At 39.2% G+C, this 26,948-nt stretch overlaps 3 protein-coding genes across 3 annotated transcripts; all 3 read right to left on the bottom strand.

Annotated features, from left to right (window-relative positions):
* Positions 1-404: 404 nt before the first annotated feature.
* TAS2R8 (taste 2 receptor member 8) lies at positions 405-1,343 on the bottom strand. Its single transcript, XM_065922355.1, is given in 1 exon segment — positions 405-1,343. A coding segment is annotated over 1 exon segment (939 nt).
* A 927-nt stretch (positions 1,344-2,270) lies between these two features.
* On the bottom strand, positions 2,271-9,915 carry LOC136167175 (taste receptor type 2 member 9-like). Its single transcript, XM_065934564.1, is given in 2 exon segments — positions 2,271-2,845; positions 9,897-9,915. Coding segments are annotated over 2 exon segments (594 nt in total).
* A 3,057-nt stretch (positions 9,916-12,972) lies between these two features.
* LOC136167123 (taste receptor type 2 member 10-like) lies at positions 12,973-13,902 on the bottom strand. The gene has a single exon (XM_065934429.1). The coding sequence runs from the start codon at positions 13,900-13,902 to the stop codon at positions 12,973-12,975; it is 930 nt and encodes a 309-aa protein (XP_065790501.1).
* Between the last annotated feature and the right edge of the window lie 13,046 nt (positions 13,903-26,948).

Below are 26,948 nucleotides of genomic sequence, written 5' to 3'. Positions count from 1 at the left end.
AGCCCAAGGATGGAACTCCAGTTTCTTGCATTACAAGCAGTTTCTTTACTATTTGAGCCACAAGGGAAGCCCAGATGCACTTTACTAGGGGCCAAAATAAAATCTTAAAGGAATTTAAGTAAGCATTACAAGCCCAATACTGGCAGTGAAGGGACAAAATCAGAAGTGTGAGCTCTGAAATTCTTTTAGGAAAGGGAGTGTAAAGATGAGAGTGTCTGTGGTGTAAAAAGACATAAAAGATATATCCATTAGTGTGCTAATGGGTCTCACTACTCCTCAAAGCTATGTACCCAAAATAAACAGAAAAGCTGGAAAACAATGAGAATGGACCTATAAGAAAAGTGAGTTTTTTATTAGAAAATAAAGTTTGCTATTAAAGTCCAAGATTTTATAAAACCAAGATTTTACATCATGCACGCTGTTTTCCCATATCTCAGCATCCTGACAGATGTGAGCCTCAGCTTGCTATTTCCAACAATTAATAACAGTGAGCGACCTAAGGGATAAAGAATCGCTATAATCTCTCCAGACATCATAGCTAACCTGCTTTCTTTCATAAGGTAGCTAAATGTTGCCAAAAGACAGGCCAGGTAGTATACAAAAAGGAAGAAAAGAAATGAGGTCACTGTTTTCATGGCCCCCACATGAAAACAGAGTTTTCATGTGCTGGAGTTTCTGGAGCCTGTAACACTGGATTTCATTTGTTTACTATGTCTCCATAGGGACGTAATTAAAAAGAAAAATGAGATCATTGACACAGTAAACGGGATAATTCCTAACAGGTTAAACAGTGTCAATGGGTCGAAGTATTGAATTTTACTCACATGGAACAATTCAGTGACGTTTCTTTTATGTTTTGCAGTTTTAAGAAAATCATAATCAGAATTTGTTAACGTTGTTTGTATAAGGCTGATCAACACGGAAATGGCCAGGGACCCCAGCAGGCTCCAGTGAACCACCCTCTCAATTCTCCACTTCAGCCAGAGAAAAAGTCGGTGGGAGAAACTGGCTATCTTGAAGAGATAGAAGACATTGAGGCAGGTGGCAAACCACATACTTAAGTAGTTGGTGAATGTCCAGAAGATATTAAGAACTACCTTTATTTTCTCATTTTCGTAAACACCTGGGTAGAATGCCAGGATGGTGCCGTTGACTGTCATTATACAAAGCAAACCAATTCTGGAGAGAGATAAACTGGTGAGGATGTAGTCAATTGTGGAGATCTTTTTCTTCTTAATCCAGTCAACACATATTACTAGTCCAATGTATCCATTCACAAACATTACTATGATGAATTCTGCAGTCGTTATGGTCAGAAAGATGTGGTCTTCTATACCGAACATGTTGAGAGAGAACTTCCTAATCTCAAATATTACTGCGAGATGACCAGCAGAGCATGACAAATGCATTCTTCAAATCGTAGAATGATTTTTTTGCTTTGTCATTATTTTGACTTTGATATCCTCCGGAAGTACCCAGCTTTCTTCTGAAATAGAATTGCCTCTACATTTATGAAGAATAAGCCAACTGATTGTTGCAAACAGCATGACCAGATTTGTAGCCTGGGTAAATTATAATTATCACCCCTGACGGAGTGATAACTGAAATGTTTTGTTGAAATTGGTCTCATGCAAATTAAGAGATTATATTTCATGAATTTGCAATAGGCTTCTTGCTATTAAGTTCTGCATATTTGGATGGATCAAGCTGAATTTCAAATAGGGAGGCACAAAAAAGCAAACATAAACACCTATTTAATAAAAGTCAAAATGTGTATGAAACTTCATTTTCATCACCATAGATTATAAATTTCCCACAAGTCGAGTCTCCTTGTGAAAATGGATTTTAGTTTTGGAAACAGTGCAATCAGATACAAATTAGTCATAATACAAAACGAGTTCACATGATTGATTTTATAGGAAGGGCTGATGTGTTTTAAACTCTCTTCCCCACAGCCTGTGCACTTGAAATTCTTCTTATTGAGTTTATTATTGAGTTCAAGGCTTTTACTAGTAAGAGGCAGAAAGAAGTATGTTTGCATTTAGGCAATGATATGAAGTGTGAATATAAGGCTTAGATTAATTTTTCCTGTGAAGATAAGGAAAGACATCTGGCTCCATTATAACATTAGATTCAAAATTATTCAAGACAGAAATGAGAAGAAGTGTCTAGAATAATGGTAGATATGAATGATTTCCAATAGCACATAATAAAAATGGAATGCAAACAACTGAGAAAAGGGAGAGACTCTTTTGTTGATTTCTTTCTACTTAAATCAGGATTCTCTGGGAAACAAAATATTTCCTTATTTTGTGGAAACCCTTCACAATCCCCAGCACCTTCAGAAAAGCCTTCCTCAGCTTGCTGCTTCCCATAAGCAGGATGAACGAATGGCTCAATGGGACAATGACAGCTCTTAGGCCACCAAATATCACCTCCAATTTTCCATGAGGAATCAGAAAGCTAGAGGTTACAATGAGAAAAATTGCATAGTACATAATGAAAAGAGCCAGAAAGATGACTATTGTCTTTATGGCCCTCATGTGGACCTCTATCCTAGGGTCTCTGGACCCTGTGGCATGAAGTGTCATCTGCTTGGTGTGTTGAAGTAAGGAGAAAAATAAAAGGACAAATGAGAGCAGGCAAAGAATAAAGGGAACCATAGTCCCCAGATTCAGAATAATCTATTTGAAAACAGTTGGAATTTTACTTACTTTGAATTCCCAAGTAATGTTTTCTTCATTATTGATTCTGAAGTCATAAAATGAATCATTATTCAGTGAAATACTAATAATTGAGGAGATGAAAAAGGACATCGGAAGAATCCCAAGGAGATCCTGTCCATCTTAATTGATCATGACATCTTCAGGAATGAGAGAGAGGTAGCCAACGAAAATCCTACTTGATCTTTACATCACAAGAAATTACGCATCTGCTGGGCCAAAAAACTGACTATAGTTGCCACAGGGGAAAGACACAATTTTTATCTGTTTTCTAGTCCTAAACCATTTTACAGATCTAGAGCCCTTTCATGGCCCTGCAGCACTGCCACGGTTATATTACAGATCTTCTCAAGACTTTCCTTGGTGCCGTTTACTAGGATGATTCTGAAAAACACTCAGAACTTTGAGGTGTTAATGGATATTAAACCTGAATTGACACTAATTCTTGAGGACACCAAACATCAACAAAAAACAGAGGCTTACATTGGACAAGTATTGAACTATAATAGGACAAAGTAGTTCTCATGGGCTTATTTAGTGATTATTGCAGCCATGAAATTAAAAGACGCTTACTCCTTGGAAGGAAAGTTATGACCAACCTAGACAACATATTAAAAAGCAGATACATTACTTTGTCAACAAAGGTCCGTCTAGTCAAGTCTATGGTTTTTCCAGTGGTCATGTATGGATGTGAGAGTTGGACTATAAAGAAAGCTGAGCGCCAAAGAATTGATGCTTTTGAACTGTGGTGTTGGAGAAGACTCTTGAGAGTCCCTTGGACTGCAAGGAGATCCAACCAGTCCACCCTAAAGGAGATCAGTCCTGGGTGTTCATTGAAAGGACCAATGTTGAAGCTGAAACTCCAATACTTTGGCCACCTGATGTGAAGAGCTGACTCATTTGAAAAGACCCTGATGCTGGGAAAGAGTGAGGGCAGGAGGAGAAGGGGACAACAGAGGATGAGGTGGTTGGATGGCATCACTGACTCAATGGACATGGGCTTGGATAGACTCTGGCAGTTGGTGGTGGACAGGAAGGCCTGGTGTGCTGCCCTTCACGGGGTTGCAAAGGGTCGAACCCAACTGAGTGACTGAACTGAACTGAAATGTATAATTGGAATAAAATCCATGAAAACTAGAAAAATCCCCACATTGTTCTTCATATGTATGGTGAAAGTGAAAGTGACAGCTGCTCAGTTGTGTCTGACTCCTTGGGGCCCCTTGGACTGTAGCCCTCTAGGCTCCTCTGTCCATGGGATTCTCCAGGCAAGAATACTGAAGTGGGTAGCCATTCCCTTCTCCAGGGGATTTTCCTGACCCTGGCATTGACCAGAATCTCCTGCCTTGCAGGCAGATTCTTTAACATCTGAGCCACCAAGGAAGCCCCTCATACGTATGGAATTAGAGCTAAATGGTAAAAAGTCCAGATGGAATCCTCCAAATTTCTTGCTCTAACAGCATAATATATGGACAAAATAATTCATACTCAGGAGAATTGCCAACGTTAGCTGCATCATCACTTGGGGATGACGAAACTTACCAAATCTCCATTAACAATATGTTAATTACATATCATTGGATTCCTATTTTATTGGGTGTTGCAATCAAGAACGAGTGAAATATCTTTTCCGAGTTTATAGAAATGCTTTTTTTCCCTTTAGATTAATAAATCTAGTCTATTATTTGAACAGGTTTCCTAATATTGGCTTATTCTTACATTCCTGATATAAAATCTGCTAGTCTTGGTATACTGATATATTGGGGAAATGTTGGCTATTTCTGTATTCTATGATGATTTTTATACTGATATTCATAGCCCAAAGTGAAGAAGCAGGATTAAACTAGATTTCTAGAGTTCAGACAGGTTCTGGTAGCAACATAAATCTTGCTTCACAAAAATTTTTTAAGTTCTTTTTTCCTTTTATGTAATCTAGAATGGCTCAGATGAAACTATCTTATCTTCAAAAGTTTGGTAGAATTTGTTTTTCGTCTGAGCCTACAGCTACTTTTTTATTGTAACTTTTTGACAATGTCCACTTATTCCTTTATGCAAGTTAGTATGTTTATGTTTTCTTTTCTTTTAAAGTTTGTTATTAGTTAAGATCTATATTCCTATCTATTCCACTCAAGTTTTAAAAATTATTCAAAAAGAATAATTGGAGTGGGTATTCATTCCCTTCTCCAAAGGATCTTCCCAAGCCAGGGATTGAAGCCAGGTCTCCTGCATTGCAGGCAGATTTTTTTACTATCTGAGCCACCAGGGAAGCCCATTAAGCTCTCTACATCTATAAGGCAAGAAGAGAATGCTGCCCTACTAGGCATATTTCAAGAACTCATTTTTTGAATAGTTGTTGACTTTATCCCCCACCCAATTCCAAACTTCTCACTATATTCACTGAAATTCAGGCAAATCATAAGCAAAAATATTCCCATCAATTTTTTTAACAGCTCGTTTTATCTATTTGCTTGAACTTGGAGTCTTTTTAAAAAAATCTTTTTATTTTGTATTGGGATATAGCCAACTAACAATTCTTTAATAGATTCAGGTGAACAGCAAAGGGGCTTAGCCATACATATACATGTATCCACACCCCCTCGCCCCAACTTTCCTCCCATCCAGGCTGCCATATAACATTGAGCTGAATTCCATGTGTGATACAGTTGGCTGTGATACTTGTTGGTTATCCATTTTAAATATACCAGTGTGTACATGTCCATCTGGGCTTCCCTGGTGGTCCAGACAGTAAAAAATCTGCCCACAATGCAGGAGACTCAGGTTAACTCTCTTGGTTGGGAAGATTCCCTGGAGGAGGAAATGGCAACAAACTCCAGTACTCTTGCCTGGAGAATTCCATGGACAGAGGAGCTTGGAGAGCTGGAGTCCATGGAATCACAAAATGTCAGACACGACTGAGTGACTAACACACACATGCATGTTCATCCCAAATTCCCTAACTCTCCTGTCCCTCCATCCTTTTGCTCCGCAACCATAATTTGGTTCTCTAAGTCTGTGAGTCTCTTTCTGTTTTGCAAGTAATGAATTTGGAGTCAATTTTTGTTTCACTGGACAACTTTGGGAGTCTGGTGAAAGCTATGATTTCCTCAGAGCAATGTTTTTAAACAAATAAAATAAAAATATATGAATTTCAAAGGAATCCAGATAGACTCAAATATATGCATTTATATTTTTAATGTGACTTAGTAATTTACTGACCTAATAATGACATCGCTATCACAATAATGATTTGTGGTTTCTGGAGGTGAAAAACTATAAGTAATGCTAATGTTTCTGTGACTGTACCTGCATTCAAACCTGAAGGAATGCTAGATTTACATTAAAAACTACTAAAAATATAAATATTTGGTGCCCACACACATTCATAGATACTTTGTTTTTTATTTCTTTACATTTTTAAAAAGTCTTCATTGAATTTGCTAATATTACTTCTGTTTTATGTTTTGTTTTTTTGACCAAGAGGCCTATGTATTCTTAGCTCCCCGACCAGGGATTGAACCCTCACCCCATGAGTTGGAAGTGTGGCGTCTTAACCACTAAACCATCAGGGAAGTCTCCATAAGCCATTTTATTTTAAAAAACTAGAATTATTTAACTGAAGGTTGTGTTGGTTTCTGCCATACATCAACATGAATCAGCCATAGGTATATATATGTGTGTCTCCTCCCTCTTGAACCTCCCTCCCACCCCCCATCCATCCCAACCCCCTATGTTGTCACAGAGCACTGAACCGAGCTTCCTACATCATATAGAAAATTCCCACTACCTATTTTTCATATGGTAATGTCAGTCAGTCAGTTCAGTCACTCATTTTAACTGACTCTTTGCGACCCCACTGACTGCAGCACGCCAGTTCCCCCTGTCCATCACCAACTCCCAGAGATTACTCAAACTCATGTCCATTGAGTCAGTGATGCCATCCAACCATCTCACCCTCTGTCATCCCCTTCTCCTCCTTCCTTTGATCTATCCCAGCATCAGAGTCTTTTCCAAGGAGTCAGTTCTTTGCATCAGGTGGTCAAAGTATTGGAGCTTCAGCTTCAGCACCAGTCCTTCCAATGAATATTCAGGACTGATTTCCTTTTAAATTGACTTGTTTGATCTCCTTGCGGTCCAAGGAACTCTCAAGATTCTTCTCCAATACCATAGTTCAAAAGTATCACTTCTTCGGTGCTCAGTTTTCTTTATGGTCTAACTCTCACATCCAAGCATGACTACTGGAAAAACCATAGTTTTGACTAGATGGACTTTTGTTGGCAAAGTAATGTCTCTGCTTTTTAATATGCTGTCTATGTTGGTCATAGCTTTCTTCCACGGAGCAAGCATCTTTTAATTTCATGGCTGCAGTCACCAGCTGTGGTGATTTTGGAGCCCCCCCAAAATAAAGTCTCTCACCATTCCATTGTTTCCCCATCTATTTACCATGAAGTGATGGGACAGGATGCCATGAACTTAGCTTTTTGAATGTTGAATTTTAAGCCAGCTTTTTCACTCTCCTTTTTCACTTTCATCAAGAGGCTCTTTAGTTCTTTGCTTTCTGCCATAAGGGTGGGTGTCATTTGTGTATCTAAGGTTACTGATATTTTTCCTGGCAATCGTGATTCCAGCTTGAGCTTCATCCAGCCTGGTATTTCTCATGACGTACTCTTCATTTAAGTAAAATAAGCAGGGTGAGTATGTACAGCCTTGATGTACTCCTTTCCCAATTAGGAACTAGTCTGTTGTTCCTTGTCCAGTTCTAACTGTTGCTTCCTGACCTGCATACAGATTTCTCAGGAGGCAAGTCAGGTGGTCTGGTATTCCCATCTCTTGAACAATTTTCCATAGTTTGTTGTGATTCACACAGTCAAAGGCTTTGGCATAGTCAATGAAGCAGAAGTAGATGTTTTTCTGGAACTCTCTTGCTGTTTTGTTGATCCAATGAATGTTGCTAATTTGATCTCTGCTTCTTCTGCCTTTTCTAAATCCAGCTTGAACATCTGGAATTTCTCAGTTCATGTACTATTGAAGTGTGGCTTGGAGAATTTTGAGCATTATGTTGCTAGCGTGTGAGATGAGTGCAACTGTGCAGCAGTTTGAACATTTTTTGGCATTGCCTTTTTTTGGGATTAGAATGAAACTGACCTTTTCCAGTCTTGTGGTCACTGCGGAGTTTTCCAAATTTGTTGGCATATTGACTGCAGTACTTTAACAGCATCATCTTTTAGGATTTGAAATAGCTCAGCTGGAATTTCTTCACCTCCACTAGCTTTGTTTGTAGTGATGCTTCTTAAGGCCCTTTGACTTTATACTCTTGGATGTTTGGTTGTAGGTGAGTGATCACCATTGTTGGTATCTAGATCATCTTTGCATGAAATGTTCCCTTGACATCTCTAATTTTCTTGAAGAGATCTCTAGTCTTTCCCATTCTATGGTTTTCCTCTATTTCTTTGCATTAATCATTGGAGAAATGCTGATAAAATGAGAATATAACTTCACACCTATTAGGATGCTTATAGTGAAAAATCTAGAAAATAATAAATGTTGCAGAAAATAGGAGAACTTTGAAATCTCATACATTCATGTAAGAATGTAAAATGATACAGCCACTAGGCAAAACAGTTTGGTGGTTCTTGAAAAAATTAAGTATGTTGCTAATGGGGAAAGGGGATGGACTGACAGTTTGGGGTCACTAGATGCAAACTATTATACATGGAATGGATGGACAATAGTGTCCTACTGTATTGCACAGGTAATCATATTCAATGTCCTGGGATAAACTATAATGGAAAATAATATAAAAAAGAACACATATATATGGTGACACAGTGGTAAAGAATCTGCCTGCCAATATAGGAGTTGCAGGAGACACAGGTTTGATCTCTAGTGCAGGAAGATCCCCTGGAGGAGGAAACGGCAACCCACTCCAGTATTCTTGCCTGGAGAATTCCATGGACTGAGGAGCTTGGTGGGCTACCGTCCACGGAGTTGCAGCATCAGACAAGGCTGAACGACTGAGGGCAGCACATAAGTGCTCAACAGAAGTTAGCACAACATTGTAAATCAACTATATATATATATTTGAAAGCTTCATATAGGAATTACCACATGACCCAGTAATTCCACTTTCAGGCATATTCTGAAAATAGGGACACAGATGGTTGTATGCTAATATTTGTTGCAGAATATTCACAATACCAAAGGTAGAAATCACTCAAATGTTCATTTAACAGATGAATTTATAAACACAAAATGTAGAATATACATATACTATGGAATTTTACCCAGCCACAAAAAGGAATGAAGATCCAAAACATGCTACAACATGAAAACATTATGCTGAGTGAAAGAAGCCAGTCATAAAAAAACAAATTTTTTATGATTTTACTTGTATGAAGTACCTAGAATAAGTCAATTAATGAAGCCAGAAAGTAGATTAGAGGTTCCAGGAAGTTGGGAGAGGGAGAATAGAGAGTTACAGCTGAGGGAGTACAGAGTTTTTGTTTGGTGTGACAGAGGTTTTGAAAATAGTGGTGATGGTTGTACAATACTGTAAATGTAACAATACCACACAGAATTATACACTTAAAATGTTAAAGTGGAAAATGTTACATTGTATATATTTTACTACAATAAAAAGATATTTAAAATAAATACATAAATTTAAAAATTTAGAACTGCACACCATAAAAGCATTGCAGCATGGGAAGGACTAGAAGTAGACATAGGAAGCCAAATTTATTATTTTATTTGAAATAAAGAGAGCGTTATTTTAAAATCAGTATATGAAAATTTGTAATCAATAGTACAAACTGGAATCAAGATTGCCAGGAGAAATATCAATAATCTCAGATATGCAGATGACATCACCCTTATGGCAGAAGGGAAGAAGAACTAAAAAGCCTATTGATGAAAGAGAAAGAGGAGAGTGAAAAAGCTGGCTTAAAACTCAACATTCAAAAAGCGAAGATCATGACATCTAGTCCCATCACTTCATGGCAAATAGATGGGGAAACAATGGAAACAGTGAGAGACTTTATTTTCTTGGGCTCCAAAATCACTGCAGATGATGACTGCTGCTGTTGCTGCTGCCTGAAGCCATGAAATTAAAAGACACTTGCTCCTTAGAAGAAAAGCTATGACCAACCTAGACAGCATATTAAAAATCAGAGATATTACCTTGCCGACAAAGGCCCATCTAGCCAAAGAAATGGTTTTTCCAGGAGCCATGTATGAATGTGAGAGTTGGACCATTAAGTTGAGTACCAAAGAATTGATGCTTTTGAACTGTGGTGTTGGGGTTGCAAAGAGTTGGACATGACAGCAAATCGAACTGAACTGTGATGTTGGAGAAAACTCTTGAGTGTCCCTTGGACTGCAGGGAGATCAAACAAGTCAAACCTAAAGGAAATCAGTCCTGAATATTCATTGGAAGGACTGATGCTGAAGCTGAAACTCCAATACTTGGGCCACCTGATGCAAAGAGCTGACTCTTTGGAAAAGACCCTGATGCTGGACAAGTTTGAAGGCAGGAGGAGAAGTAGATGACGGATGATGAGATGGTTGGATGGTATCACCTACTTGATGGACATGAATTTGAGCAAGCTCCAGGAGTTGGTGATGGACAGGGAAGCCTGGCATGCTGCAGTCCATGGGGTCACAAAGAGTTGGACACGACTGAATTACTGAACTGAACTGAACTGAGCAGACAGCAAAGAAGGGGGAAATCTAGAAGAAAGCATGAGAAATAGAAAAAGAGAAATGAGAAGATAGAAAATTAATATAAACTTTATTACAATAAGTGTAAAGATATTTACTTGATTTTAATTTTCAGATTCTAATATTAAAGCATTGAATATCAGAGATTTGTTTTCTACAGGACACAATAAAAGAAAAAATAGATACTGAAAACAAACAGATGGAAAATACACAATAAATATGAAGTGAAGTGAATATATATATAAGTATGAAGTGAAGAATTAGTGATTTTTAACATGGAAAAAACATGTTAAAAGCATGGAAAAAATAAAATTCAAGGTAAAAACCTGCATGAGTTACCAAAGAGTTTAATAACAATAATAATAATAATTTAAAGAACATGGAAACAAATATAACTATCAACATTGTTTCAAATTAAGTGCAGCTATAAATGAAAGAATTTAATTGTTGTGAATGTACATGGATAATCTATTTCAAATTGATTCATAATGAACATGGATATAGAGATACAATATTACTAGCATGATTCATCTAATGAAAGTTAGATGAATCTAATCTAGTAGATGAATTCATCTAATTGACCCAATGATATTCTAATGAATATCATAAACATGGCTCCATCTAATGCATATAAATTTGCAGCATCAAACTTCTTCCAAGTAAACATGACTATTCACAAAAATAGATCTTGTATTAGGCCAAATAAATCTTATCCTAGGCTAACTATCATGAAAATATGTGGCTTACCCAAATTCAATACAATAAAGTATCAATATTAAAAATCACCTTTAACATAACTCATATAGCTGAAAAATATTCTGTTAAATAACCTTTGAATTAAGAGGAAATTACAAAGGATATCTCAGGACTCTGTGCTGAATGACAATATAAGAACCATTTGTCAAAGCTGTGGAATGTACCTAAATCAACAGGCAGAAAATAAATAGCTTTGAATTCATTTACAAAAAAAAAGAAAAATTGAAATAAAACTAGGAAAGGACAACTAGTCTTTGTTTTTAAGAATATGGCAAATGTGTTATCTCAATTAAATTGAAGCAGAAAAGAGAATTTGGCAAATCAGACATCTAGAGAAATCCCATCAGTCCAGAATACATAAAAATATGGAAAACTAGTCTTCAGAATTATTTTAAGTTCATGACCCACCTGTCAGTGAAAGAAAAAACCTTCAGATGCCAAAAATGGTGGGAAAGTACACATTCTGAGAGAAAAAGGGGGAAAAAGTACTAAAAATAAAGCTTTGGGGGCATTTGCAATCTGTTTTAAATTAGAGTTTAAGTTTTAAAGTCTTGTGTGTATGTAGGATAAGGTAACTAGTTTTGGCCTCTACAAGGCTAGAATCGAGATTGGAACCAGGACCCTTGAAAAGAAATTTGTTAAAGGGCAAACATGAAAATAACATATGCTCAGCAAAAGGTTAAAATTAGGGGAACTTATCTCTCAACAATGACATGGAATGAAAGGAGAATGTGAAGGTTTTTTGGTTCTGAGAATTTCTAATAACAGACTTGTATACATGTATATTTGGGATCATGTAGTTCTACCCACAGGGCTTCCCAGGTGGCGCCAGGGGTAAAGAATCTGCTTGCCAGTGCAGGAGACACAGGAGATGCGGGTCTGATCCCAGGGTCAGGAAGATCCCTTGGAGTAGGAAATGGAAATCTACTCCAGTATTCTCTCCTGGAAAATTCCACGGACGGAGGAGCCTTGTAGGTTACAGTTCACAGGGTCACAAAGAGTCAGACACAACTGAGCACGTGCACGCACACCCATTTGCAGTACTATTCATAAAGCCTAAAAAATTTCACACTGAAAATTTAATTTAAAGAAGTTCAAGACTAATTTCATGTAAAATTACTGGATTTGAAAAATAGAAAGATTCATTTCATCAGTGCTCTGACCCTCTTTCCACCATGATTACTGTTACTCCATCAAAAAATGCATTAGTTAAAAAAAAAAGAGAGAACATTAGGAATCAAACAGTAAGAACAAAAGCAATCTTTTAAAGAATTTAAAATGCGCACTTGGAAAAAACAAAAATGCATAGTCAAGAGAAGCACTTTTGTATCTGCTTCTCACTCCCATGTTGTAAGTGTCAAGATTGATCATAACTTTATCTTAGCTTTTTTCCCTAAGACTTTGTGGTAAAAGATTGTCAATGCTTCAGGAAAGTCAGGTAAAATGTAATGAGAAATCTTGTTTTAGAGACTTACTCCCACCATCAACATCTTTATGGTGAACAGTCTCCAGGTAGTTTTTTTCCCTGGGTCTTGGGGCTGTGGAAAGAAGGAACTGCAATAGAGGGAGTCAGACTGAGCCACTCAATTTGTGCATGGGATTAAAATCTCCTTGAAGAGTGGAGTTCCTTGAAACATAGTCAAAACCATTGTGGAAGATTTTGGTGATGTTCAATAACACAGTTAAAACCAATGCAAGAAAGTAGTGCGAGTTGAAAGACTTCTTCAGGGATTTCTTCACTAGATTGTTTTCTTGGAACATCCATTTCTCCCTAAGCCCATCAAGGAGTTCTGAGGAGCTTCTCTTTCTTCCAGCAATTTAATTGCTTCAGTACCCTCAAAAAAACTTGCTTTAGCTTGTTGTTTCCTAGAATTAGGATAAACGAGTGTCCCCAGGGATAGAGGGCTGTGATGGTCAGACCAAAAATAAACAACAGCTTGCTTTCTGACATAGTAGTGCATGATATTTCTATGATAATGCCTATAAAATACAAGATAGAAAGGAAGATAAAAGATATCAAAACTTTCATTGCTTTGATATGTGCTTCTGTGCTGGGGTCTCTGAATCCTGTGGCATTCAATAGCATCCTCTGGTTGTGCCTCCAAAGGGAAATGAGCAATAGGATACATGTGATCAGGCATAGTATGAAGACCAGAAGGGTTCCAAGATTGAGCAAAATCTGGTTTCTAAAAAATTCACCTTTATGCACTTTGGCTGAAAAGACTATGCTTCTATTCTTTGCTCTAGTATCACTAATTATCTTCACAGTTAGTGGAAAAGTAACTAGCCATGAAATAAACAAGCATCCCATCAGAAGGAGAAGAACCCTTTTGATGTGACTCCTCAACCAGAGAAAAATGTGGTGGGAAAAATTGGCTATCTTCAGGAAATAGAAGATGCTGAGGCTGGTGGCAAAAAAGACACTTGATGAATTCAGAATTACCCATGAGTAAGTAACACAGTCAATTAGGTAACCAGAGGAATACATTTCTGGAGAAAAAATCTTCACAAATCCATCGGTAGCTATTAACCCTATCAGGCAAATTCTGGAAGTAGCTAAGCCCATGAGAATAAAGCTGATAGTAGAAAACTTCTTGTTCTTCACACATTCAATGCAGTATGCAAGTCCAATAAATCCATTCCCTAAAACTCCCAATATTGACTCACTAACTGCTACAAAAATGAGGAGGCCTTCTGGTACACTCAGCATATCTGCCAATCCCTAATATTGTTTCTGTTCCATCAATCTTAAATTACCTGCTGCAGAATGAGAGAGGCATATATTGCTGCTTGATGATTTTTTTCTCATTCATTAATAAAGAATTGCAAGTGCCCCCATTACTGCCTTGTGATGGAATCCAAAATAGCTTCAGGGAGACCCCTCCAGTTATGTCTATAAAAGTTAGCTAGTCTAGAGAATGTGTGTCCAGACTGAACACCTTCCTCAATTTGTTAAGATGCAAATAAAAGTTTCTATTTCATGGATTCTACTTGCCCTCCTGAGACTATTTTGCATTTGTTACCCTGGATTGGACAGTAGGAGTGGCAAACATATGTCTATAGAAAACAGAGCAAAATAGAAAGAAAAATTGAACTTCACCTTTTTCAGTGTCAGCATTAACACTGTCATTTATTTTGTGTTAATAATAACAGTTTAGATATATATAACAAAAATAGTGTATAGAAGAGATGTATGAAATTAGTATTCTTTTATCTCTATGAGGAGATAAAAGCTGCTTCTTTGAGAAGATCAATAAAAATGATTAGCCTTTAGCCATGCTGAGAAAAAAAGGGACCAGAAGTGAAACGGGGTATAACTGACCTCATGGACATTACATTTAAAGGATTAATACAAGCATTTCTGTGTCAACAAATTTGCTAAATTAGATGAACCCTGTCAATTCTTTGAAAAATAACAATTGAAAAAACTCACAGAAGAAGAAATAGGTAATGCAAATAGGTCTAAATCTATTTTAATCAAAAGACTAATCAATAACCTTCCAAAACAGAAAGCACCAGGCACAGGTGGAATTACTGGTGAATTCTAACAAACATTTATGAAATATTGTACTAATTCTCTTTAGTTTTTTTCAAAAAACAGAAGCAGAGGGGATATTTTACAGCTCATTCTAAGGTCAGCCTTCAGTTCAGCTCAGTTCAGTCGCTCAGTCATGTCCTACTTTTTGCAACCCCATGAGTCGCAGCATGCCAGGCCTCCCTGTCCATCACTTACCATAATACCAAAACCAGACAAAGACATTAGAAGCTAGAAGCTAAAACTGTAATAAATCAGTATCACTCATGGCAATAGATGTGAAAAATTTCAACCTCATATTAGCAGATAAAATCCAACAATGTATACAAAATAATTGTATGGTACAAACAAGCGGAATTAAGCCTGAGTATACAAACTGGTTCAATATTTGAAAATCATTTAATGTAACCCATCATATCAACAAACAAACAAAAAAATCACACAATATATCAAAAGATGCTTAAAAAGCATTTGACAAAATCCAACCTTCATTCATGATAAAAACTCTCAGTAAACCAGTAGTAGAGGAAACCTGATGAAAACTATTTATAACAAGCCTAGAGCTGGAACTATACTTAACACTGAATTATTCAAAGTTTTTCTAACGATATCAGGTACAAGGCAAAGTAACCTCTTTCACCATTCCTTTTCAGCATGTACTAGAAATTCTAGCTAATGCAATAGAAAAAAAGAGAAATAAGAGGTATACAGGTTGGGATGGAAGAAATGAGACTACCTTTAACTGTAGTTGACATGAACATCTATGTAGAAAATACAAAAGCAGTGATCAAAAAACCCCTGAAATTAATAAGTAATTATTATAGCAACATAGTAAGATATAAAGTTAAGAGACAAAAGTCAATTGCTTTCTTATACACCAGCAATGAACACAAGGAATTTAAGATTAAAAACACAATACCATTTCCATAACACTCCAAAATTGAAATACATAGGTATAAATATAACAAAATAAGTGCAAAACTTTTATGAGGAAAGCTACAAAATTCTGATAAATGAAAATAAAGAACTAAATAATTGTAACAATGATCCATGTTAATTGATAGGAAGACTCAGTATTTTCAAACTGCCGGTTCTTCTCCACTTGATCTATAGATTCAGTGCAATCCCAATCAAAATCACAGCATGTTATCTTGTTGATACTGACAAATTGATTTTAAAGTTCATATGAAGTGTCAGAAGACCCAGAATAGTCAACAGAATATTGGGGAGAAGAATAAAGTCAGAAAACTGACACTTCCTGAGGTCAAGACTTAAACAAGACAATGTGATATTAGCTAAAAAAAAGACATCTAAATGGAACAGAATAGAGAGCCCATAAATAGACCCACATAAGTATATATAATCAATTGTCCTTTAACAAAAGAACAAAAGCAATACAATGGAACAGTCTTTTCAACAAGCAGTGCTAGAACAATCAGACATCCACGTGCCAAAAGTAAAATTAGGCACATAACTTATATTATTCACAAATATTAATTTAAAGCACATCACAGACCAAAATGTAGCCCAAAAGGTAAAAAATTCATAGTAGATAGCATTGTAGAAAATCTGGATGATCTTGGGAATGGCAATCACTTTTTAGATAAAAACACCACAGGCAAAATCTATGAAAGAATTAATTGATAAGCTAGACTTCATTAAAATAAAAAATTTCTGCTTTGCAAAAGACACTGTCAAGAGAAGGAAAAGATAAGCCAAAGATGGGGAGAAAATATTTGCAGATGACTTATCTAATAAAAGAACATCTTCCAGAATATATAAAGAAATCATAATGCAAAACAAAAAGTAGATAAGAAACCTGGTTAAGAACTGGGAAAAAATTTAAACATACTCCACAGAAGCAGATAGACAATGGTCAAATTATATTCTGCTGGCATCAGGTCTCTGATCCAAGTGCAGAATAAGCACCTTAATGATTTTGATACCCTGGAATGAAGTAGCTATTATTCTTGGTTTAAATAAGATTTCTGTGTCCAGCAGAGTGTGAATAAGAAAACAGATTCAGTTGCCATTGGAAATTATATTGTAACCCCCAAGAGAGGAGCTCTAGGGAAGACCTTCAAGGTCAACACAATACAGAAGCAAATAACCTGAGTCCTTGGTGATGGACTGGAACCCTCTCTCCTTCAGATGCCTAGGTAGATGAGACAATTTCCTTATAGCTGACACTAGTTTGAGATAAGATTTTTTATAGTCAAAAGCTTCCTAATTAATATATCGCCTCAAAATATTGCTAATATGTACATATTTCCAGGTACCAGTTCATGCTGTATATAATAAAGGATGACGTTTCCTATGCCTTAGGAATATTAACAATTAATGAGTAATTCTTTTTATCTGTGGAAACTTCATTCAGTATATAAAATTAATATAAATGAGAACATATTATATTTTGCAATCATCTAGAATTATTGATTAAACTAACCTCATCCAACAGAGAGCATAAGTAGGAAAATAGTTCTATACATTGTGTAGCTTTAATAACTTTTTTGATACCTTATACTTATTTGAATATTTCAATTTTTTCCTGGTTTAAAGGAGCATTTTATTTTAACATCTTTTAAAAAGTCCTTAGATTTTCTCTATTCTCTTTTCAAAGAAAACTCACTTTCAGTGTTACCACATAAACTAATATGCAAGTGTCACATATTTAGCATAAATAGAATTTCCATTTTACCAGGAACAGAAATTTCATGCAAAGTAGACAACATTTTCATGGTAACCGAATCTCAGCCATTAGAAATCTACTTTGGAAAGGAAAATTTCCAAGTTGACTAGGATCTTATATCCAAAGCATGTAAGAGGAAGACAGTCTTGTCTCTCCAGGGACATTTTCTTCTTCCATGTCTTATCCTGACCTCACTGACATTCCAAGTTGACAACATTCTCAGGCCACACCTGAGTAGATCAGAATTTTGGAAGCTAGAAGCAAACTTCAAGTAGGAAACTACTGGCCCCACCCACTCCTTCCTTATAAACCTCCAACTTTTATTAGGGTGACAGAATAGGTTGAATTGTGTCTCACTCCAATATGTATACCCAAGAGCTAAACCCTGGTATCTGTACATGTGTTCTTATTTGGAAAATGGGACTATGCAAATGCATGATCCGAGTGGAATTTAAATATAATGACAGATTGTCCTTAGGAGAGAGAGGAAGATTCACATACAGAAAGAAGAAGGCATGTGAAGCAGGAGGCAGGGATAGGGGTTGCTATTTCTACCATTAAAGGAATATCAGGGAGTACCAGAAGGTGGAAGAGGCAAGAAAGAATTCTTCCGTAGAGCCTTAAGAGAGAGTGTATTCCTACTGATCCCTTCATTTCAGACTTCTAGATTCCAGAATTGTGAGGAGTAAATTTCTGTTTTATGAAGGCAGCAAATTTGTGATAATTTCTTACAGCAGTCCTGGAAAACTAATACAGATGTTTCTATTATTGAAAAAATAATTAACAAACACTTTTTAGTTAAAACAATGAAATTTTATATGAAAAGCTTCATGAATTTTTATGAACTGCTTACATTCCTATAATACACCCCAGACCAAGAAACAGACATGATAAACTCCCCAGAAGACAATTTCAAGCCCTTTCTAGTTACAACCTCACAGTCTCCCACTTTTTTGTACTTATATGTACAAACTCGTAGAGAACATAAATTTAGTTTCTTTCATTAACATCCAGTTTCCATGATTCATCTAAATGTTTACATATAATGGTAGCTCATTTATTCTCACTGCTATACCATACAGCCATAAAAGCCTATCTTTTGGCAGTAGGGTGAATGAGCTGTGCATTATTCAGTTGTTTTACTTCTCTTGCATAATCTTAAATGTCCCTTTCTTCCTTTTTCTTTAGCCACTCAACTTCTCTAGGGCATTTTTCCATTCTTTGTTTCTCTTTCCTCTTTCAAAAGCAATCCTCATGAGACTGACATCTCAAACTCTGTGTATTTTCAACTTTCTTCCTTCCTTGCTGTGATCTGCTAGGATTCTTGTACAATATTTTCACAATTAGCATGACTATTTTTTCTTCATAAAGTAATTTTATTCAAGTCTTAAATCCTCATTCCATAATTAGCTCTTCCATAAAATTTTTCCAGAAAGCTCTCATGCTCATGTCAAGACCATCACGAATCTCCATAAGGGGATAGAGCAGAGCTGATTCTCTTCATTGCTTACTGATTCACTTCCTTTAATATTCTTTGTAATAAACCAGTAATCTAGTGAGTACACACATCTTTTGAGTTTTGTGAGCCAATCTAGCAAATTAATCTAATTCAAGCAGAGATTTGTTGGAATCTCCAATTTATAGCCAAAAAGTCAAAAGCACATGTAACAACCTGAGCTTACAATTGGCATCTGAAGTGGGGGTAGTCTTGTGGGACTGAGCCCTTAACCTATGGAATCTGATGTTATCTTCAGGTAGGTAAGGTCAGAATTGAGGTAATTGCTTGGTGAGGTTGGGAAGACTTCCATATATCAGAATTGGGTGTCGGAATCAATAAATACACATGTACAAGATTACTCATAGTACTATTGTTTGTAGTTGCAAGATATGAGAAACAAATGAACATATACACAGAACCTGTTGGATCAACTCTGGTACATTTAGACAATGGAGTACTAAAAAGGTGTGAAAAAGAGTGAGAAATAATTTCACAATTGGATGCAGTGATTTCTTTCATATGATAAAAACATTGTGCAAACTATCCTTTATATAAATGTTATAGCCATGCGTTCCAGGAAACAAACTCACTCAGAAGGACAATGCAGATAGTGGAGTGCAGTTTATTACACCGGCGGGCCCAAGGCAGAGTCTCCTCTTAGCCAAGGACCCCGACCAGCATTTGTGAAAATCTTTTATACCCCATGTGTACGTGTCCAAACCCACCACCCCAAATTCCTTGAGATTTACAAAGAAAGGGTAAATACAATCACAATAAGCCCATCATTTATTTGTTATGTGTTCAAACAGTTAATAATCAATAAGCCCGCAGTTACATTCCAACCAGTTAATAACCGATAAGCCTGTGGTTATATTCTGATAGATACTGTCTGGAGGCAGGGGTGATTAGAGTATGTTTTCTCTTAGGCAATGAGTAACCTGGATATGATCTTCAAGGTTCCCCTGTCTGGAGGGGGTCTTATCCTTCCATTGTGGTTCCCACAGGCACTAAGCAGAGAGTTCAGAGTCCATTGGAGAGGCAGCCGAGCATGATCAGCACAGACAGGCCTCAGATGGAGTCCAGGCCCTATGAATTCCTTCTTCATTCCTCCCTCTTGATGCTCTTAACCCATATTATGAGCATCATTCATAGGGCTATATTGCACCCTGGCTCTCCGACTGCCAATTTGGGAGAATGACAACAACCTTCAGGTTACAAAGCTCGTAATTCATTGTAAAATTCAGGGTCCAGAAAGCAGAACTATCAAGGCAACTATAAGTGGTAAATATAGTTTTCACCAATCACCCTTCACCCAAGATAGGACCGAAGTCCAGAAAGGAATGCTTTCATTTGACATTGCTTTTACCTGGTTTTTCATGTCATCTAAAGCAGTCAATATATTGTCAGATAAGTCAGGAATGTATACACAATATTCAACCTTAATTATAGCACAGGTCCCACCTTGAGCAGCTGTGAGTATGTCCAAAGCCATTTTATTATGAATTACCATTTTCTTCATTTGGATTTGCTCTTCATTTAAGGCTTGGATGGCTTTTTTTCTATCTAGGAGGGCCTGTTTTGTGAAATTAGTCAAGGCCTCTACTTTAATCATAACATCTGTTGTCCCTGTAGAGGGTAGGAATAAGGCAGCAATATACTCATACCATTGAAACACAAATCTTGTCCACCTAGCATGTAAATAAGGTAGATTTACTGGGGCTTGTTGTAAGTTAGACTTTTGTTACACTGGCATTTATATCAAATGTAACCCCATGACCCGTGTCTATTGACTGTAGGTCTTACACCAAGAGAGCAAGGAGAGGTTATGGTTGACAAGAGAGAGGAAAGTCTCTTTTTGTCATCCCAGAAAAGAGCAGAGTAGTTTAAAATCTCCTTGGCAGAGCGGTGACACCCACCAAGGAAGTCCATCCATCACAGATAGAGGCATAGCCCCACATACCCAGCAGTTGTAGGTGTTGTGGAAGTCTGTGTTGGAATGTGCCCATGAGATGAAAACATTGTCAGAAGTTAAATTCAAAATCACATTGATGAGGCCAAGCAGCAGGAGTTGATTGTGCGGCTTCATTCTGAGGGGGGGCTCATCCGGAATCTTCTTTTCCTTCTTCTTAAGGATGGGCTTAGTCTCTCGAGGGTCAGCGGGGTCCCTCTGTGCAGTCCACTCAGCGATTTCTGGGTCTGCGTGGTATGCTCTCTTCACCCTCGTATGATGGATCAAGGGACAATATATGCAACTTTAACTGCAGTAGGGGTAGTTAGAATAACATAAGGGCCCTTCTACCAAGGGGCTAGCAAATCATGTTTCCAATCTTTGACCCATACTTGGTCACCAAGTGTAAACTCATGAATCTGTTCCCCAAGGGGGAACGGCACCCTTTCTTGTACAGACTTAGTTACCCGATTTATTACCTTACCCAGTTCCATCTGCTGTGAAATCCTATGCCCCCTTACCTGAGGCAAATTTGTTAACACCTGTTTTATTATGGGAGGAGGCCTCCCATACACAATTTCGTGTGGAGAATAGCCTTGCCTGTGGGGTCATCCTGAGTCTGAGCAGAGCCGTCGGAAGCAAGTCCATCCAGGAGCAGTCAGTCTCTATGATCTACTTGGAGAGTCTCTTTAAGTGTCCGGTGGGTTCATTTCACCATCTCAGAACTCTGGGTCTACATGCAGTGTGCAGTTTCCACTTGACGCTTAAAGTTTTGCTTACTTGTTGTACTAAATGAGCTACAAAAGCCGGGCCATTGCCTGATCCAATGCTGGTAGGAAGTCCAAATCTGAAAACTATTTCCCTAAGCAGGCACCTGGCTACTTCTGATATTCTTTCAGTCCAGGTAGGAAAAGCTTTTACCCATCTCGAGAATGTACATACCATGACCAGCAGGTAATGGTAGTGTCGGTGAGGTTTCATTTCAGTGAAGTCCACTCTCAGGTGTTCAAAGGGCAGCGTGCCTTTCAGCTGAATACCCAGAAGTTTTTGTCTGAATACCCGAGAGGCAGCATTAACCTGTGAGCAGGCAGCATGGCCTAGGTGGGTCGCTTGTTGTGTTTGGCTTACCAGATTGTGTGCCAGCTCCTCCAGTAGCAATAATTTGCCACCTGGCAGTTCCCACCATCCCTTTTCAGTCTTGATGGTCCCTTCCGCTTTGACTAACCTGAGAGCCATTGTCCTTGTTTTATCAGGCTAGTGCCATCAGTATATAGGACAAAATTAGGATCTGGAACCTTGAGCCCTTCTTTAAAACAAACCCCAGATACCTTACCTCCTCTTTGTAGATCTGTGCCTTCTTCTTCAGCACCCGGTAACCTGCTTCCATCAACAGCTGGAGCAGTGAGTGCATTTATCTCTTTCCAGCATTTTGCCTTGGTCTCAGCAGCCAGCAGCAGGTCATCCCCATATTGTAGGAGCCAACATTCATACTCTTCTGGATAGAATGAGTTCAGGTCAGAAGCCAAAGCTTCCCCAAAGATGGTTGGGGAGTTCTTAAACCCTTGTGGGGGAGTCCAGATGAGCTGTTGTTTGGTGCTCCCGACTGGATCTTCCCATTCAAAGGCAAAAATGGCTGTGACGCTGGGGCAAGGTGTACGCAGAAGAAGGCATCCTTGAGATCTAGGTGAGTATAAACTTTAGTCCTTGGTGGGAGGAGGCTAAGTAAGGTATAAGGGTTTGGAACAGTGGGGTGTAAAGTCACAGTAGCCTGGTTGACTAGCCTGAGATCTTGTACAGCCTACAGTCCTGTCCTCCTTCCTTTCTGACTGGCAGGATCAGCGTATTCCAAGCCGACTGGCACTCTACCAGAATACCCACTTGTTTCAATCTATTGATGTGGGGCAGTATGCCGGCCCAGGCCTCTGTCAGTAGCCAGGCCTGGTTTGAGCTCTATTATCACTGGGGCTTGATGTTTAGCCAGCCTGGGGGGAGGGGGGCTGTCTTCCTCAGGGAATCCCTCAGGGAATAATTGAGTTAGCTCTCTCATGCTCTTCCTGCCCACCTGGTTCTTCCTTCAGAGGCTCATGCAAACTCCACTCATCTTGGGGTGGTATTGAGAGAGAGAGTAAATAAGTCATAGAGACCATCTGGAAGGTGGGCCTCCCCTCAGGGGAGAAACTCACTTGTGCTCCTAGTTTGGAGAGCAAGTCTCTTCCCAACAGGGGTACTGGGCACTCAGGAATGTAGAGGAATCCATGAATCACTTGGTGCCCCCCATCTGACATTTTCTGGGCTGGTAAAACGATTTAATCATCTCTTCTCCCAATACCCCAGTTACAGCGGTAGTCTTTTTGGACAGTGGTGTCACAGGTTTTGTTAATACCGACAGTTCTGCTCCTGTATCCACCATGAAGTCCATGTTTTGGTCGCCCATATTTAAGGTTACCATGGGCTCTCAGGGACCTGATATCTCTGGGCCCCGGCGGCCCTAGTTAATTTCCAAGTCAGCAAGCCCCACAACTGCGGGAGCTTCCTCTTCCTTCCTTGCCTTAGGGCATTCATTTTTCCAGTGGCCAAAACCTTGGCACCGGGCACACTGGTTTGGCGGTAATGGGGACTGGGGTCTCCGTTGTGACCGGTTGAAGGACTGTCCTGTTCCTGGGGCAGAGGAGATTTTCCAGAGGGCCCGAGACAGACTTTCCCAGAGCAGCAGCTAGCATTGTAAATCCTGTCTGTTCTCTTTCATTCCCTCCGGCTCTCTGGCAGAGCTCAGTTTCCGCTTAATTCCAACGTCTCCCTCCCCTTCTTGTCAGTACTCACCGGGAGAGGCGGGTATAGCTTGGGCGGTTTGGCTGGAGCCGGATCCTGGAAGTGTTGGCCAGAGACTTCTGTCACCAGGATCGGAGCTCTATGAACTCCGGGAGAGCTGGCGGAAGAACAGCGGCTGCTGCAGGAACTTCACCTGGCCCTGGATTGGGCATTAAGGTGGCCTCCGGTCCTGGTGGAGCCCTGGGAGGCAGGCATGTCATGATCCAGCATGGGGGACGGGCCAGGTCATCCCCGTCCAAATCCTGTAGAATTTCCTTTTTTTATCATCAGTCAATTTTTGTGCCCTTAATATTTTTCCCTTTCCCTTCTGGATATAGAACCTTGTCCAAGTAGGAGGGTCTCGAGCTAACCCTAGCCATGAGTCAATAGATGGATATCGATCCAGGTGTCCTCGCTCTCCTATGACTACTGTATAGACTGCTTCCACTATTTTTAAGTTCACGGTGTTCTCTGGTGGCCATCCTGCTCCCATACGGGGCCATTCAACCTCACAGAGTATGTGGAGGCAGTTAGGCTTCATCTTCACCCCATAGTCTCCTCCTAATCCCTTCTTTAAATTTTTAATCATGCACTCCAATACAGTTGCCTTAGATTCACTTCACCCCATCTTGCTTACCTTCTCAGACCTTCTTCTACTTTTCCTTTTTGTTCTGTCTACGAAGATCTCAGTACCCCATGTACTTCTGATATTTCCACTCAATGACACTTAAATTACCATTCTGCCTCCTTCCTAATTGGGGTGAGAAGAGCCTTACCTGCCAGATCCCAGAGGGAGAAGGGGGATCGGCGTGTCTTCACCTGCCGGTCAGCACAGCTGAACCAGAACATCACATGGTCCAAGACTGTTTCTCCCTTAAAGTCCGTTCTGCCCTGGTGGGCTTGATCAGGTGTGAATGAAAATACAGATGGGTTAAATATCCCATGTCCCATGCCATCTCCAGAAAAGCCAATTCATACTCACTTCTGTATCCCCCTGCTTCTAGCCTGACAATTCCGAGGGAGTCAAGAATTTCACAGCAGACGGGACACCTCCTGGGGGAGGGCAGAATATGAGCATACAAGCACCAGTTTCCTATCCTAAAAATCCCCTGGCAATCGCTTGGTAATAATCTTCCCCGAGACGGCGTGGACACACCTCCTAAACGACCTTCACAAATTTCCTTCCTAAACCCTAGCACACTCATCCACCTGTGTACCAAGCAATCGCTGCTGCCTGCCTATTCCAGGCTCCTGTGGGTCCCTGCCCCTTCTAGTCCCTCCCAGGGGGGTGATCAAGCCCCCTCTTCCACCCTGCTGGGTGGGTTCCTCCTCACCTCAGCGCTCAGTTCTCCTGCTGCTGTTCACTATCTGCCAAGGCAAAGAAACCGGGCTTTGAAAGGCTGAATTCTTCCAGAGGGGCGAGGCGCCTTCCCCCCTTCTAGGAGATGCAAGCCACAAAGCGTCGGGGTGGCCTCAAATGAGACCTGTCTCCTCAAAGTGAGGAGTTTCCCAGCCAATGCACCAAATGTTATAGCCACGTGTTCCGGGAAACAAACTCACTCAAAAGTGCAGATAGTGGAGTGCAGTTCGTTACACGGGTGGGCCCAAGGCAGAGTCTCCTCTTAGCCAAGGACCCCGACCAGCATTTGTGAAAATCTTTTGTACCCCATGTGTACATATCCAAACCCACCACCCCAAATTCCTTGAGATTTACAAAGAAAGGGTAAATACAATCACAATAACCCCATCATTTATGTGCTATGTGGTCAAACAGTTGATAATCAATAAGCCCGCAGTTACATTCCAACCAATTAATAACCGATAAGCCAGTGGTTATATTCTGATAGATACTGTCTGGAGGCAGGGGTGATTAGAGTATATTTTCTCTTAGGCAATGAGTAACCTGGATACAATCTTCAAGGTTCCCCTGTCTGGAGGGGGTCTTATCCTTCCATTGTGGTTCCCACAGGCACTAAGCAGAGAGTTCAGAGTCCATTGGAGAGGCAGCCAAGTGTGATCAGCACGGACAGGCCTCAGATGGAGTCCAGGCCCTATGAATTTCTTCTTCATAAAGAATATGGAAAAATTTAATATGTACATGCTTATTTATTTTTTCAAAAATAAAATTAGGAAGAAGAAAGCAGAAATGAATGACAGTGATAATTTATAGGGAGAAATTCAAACTGAGATGGAAGTTATGGGAGTGAAGGATATATTCTCAGTATGATTTTTGCATAATTTTGACACTTGGAATGATGTTAATATTTTACATTAAACATATAAAATAAAGGCTGGGGAAAAACCTAAAACAGACTTATTAAGAAAGAAATCTCACTTTTTCAAATGAATAATATAACCACGCTAAAGGAAAAGAAGGAGAACTTACCAAAGTAACTTTGGAACACAGCAGTACTTTGACTTTGTGCCCTGATACAGTCATATATTAAAAAACATATTAAAAAGCAGAGACATTACTTTGCCAACAAAGGTCCATGTAGTCAAAGTTATGGTTTTCCCAGTAGTCATATATGTATGTGAGAGTTGGAATATAAAGAAAGCTGAATGCCAAAGAATTGATGCTTTTGAACTGTGGTCTTGGAGAAGACTCTTTTTCTTTTTTTCTTTTTTCTTTTTTTATTTTTGGAGAAGACTCTTGAGAGTCCCTTGGGCTGAAAGGAGATCCAACCAGTCACTCCTATAGGAAGTCAGTCCTAAATATTCATTGGAAGGACTGATGCTGAAGCTGAAACTCCAATCCTTTGGCCACCTTCATGTGAATAACTGACTCATTGGAAAAGACCCTGGTGCTCAGAAAGATTGAGGGCAGGAGAAAGGGATGACAGAGGATGAAATGGTTGGATGACATCATTGACTCAATGGACATGAGTTTGAGCAAGCTCCAGGAGTTGGTGATGGACTGGGAAGCTTGGCTTCCTGCAGTCCATGGGGTTGCAAAGGGTCAGACACGACTGAGTGACTGAACTGAACTGAAAGAAAAGAAAGAAAAGTGAAGTCGCTCAGTCATGTCCAACTCTTTGCGACTCCATGGACTGTAGCCTACCAGGTTCCTCCGTCCAAGGGATTTTCCAGGCAAGAGTACTTGAGTACACTTCCTTCTCTAGGGGATCTTCCTGACCCGGGGATTGAACCTGGGTCTCCTGCATTGCAGGCAGACTCCTTACTGTCTGAGCCACCAGGGAAGCTGAACTGAACTGATAGTCATATATGAGCTGCAACAAAGTACTGAGCTGTAGTTAATAGTGTCTTCTTTCTCCCTT

The sequence above is a fragment of the Muntiacus reevesi genome, chromosome 1, assembly GCF_963930625.1.
Source record: "Muntiacus reevesi chromosome 1, mMunRee1.1, whole genome shotgun sequence".
Classification (NCBI taxonomy): domain Eukaryota; kingdom Metazoa; phylum Chordata; class Mammalia; order Artiodactyla; family Cervidae; genus Muntiacus; species Muntiacus reevesi.
The sequence above is the reverse complement of the archived record's forward strand: the minus strand, read 5'-3'. Positions and strand labels throughout refer to the sequence as shown.

Excerpts from the sequence above, each read along its gene's own strand:
- LOC136167123 (XM_065934429.1), bottom strand. The coding sequence starts at position 13,902 with ATGCTGAGTGTACCAGAAGGCCTCCTCATTTTTGTAGCAGTTAGTGAG.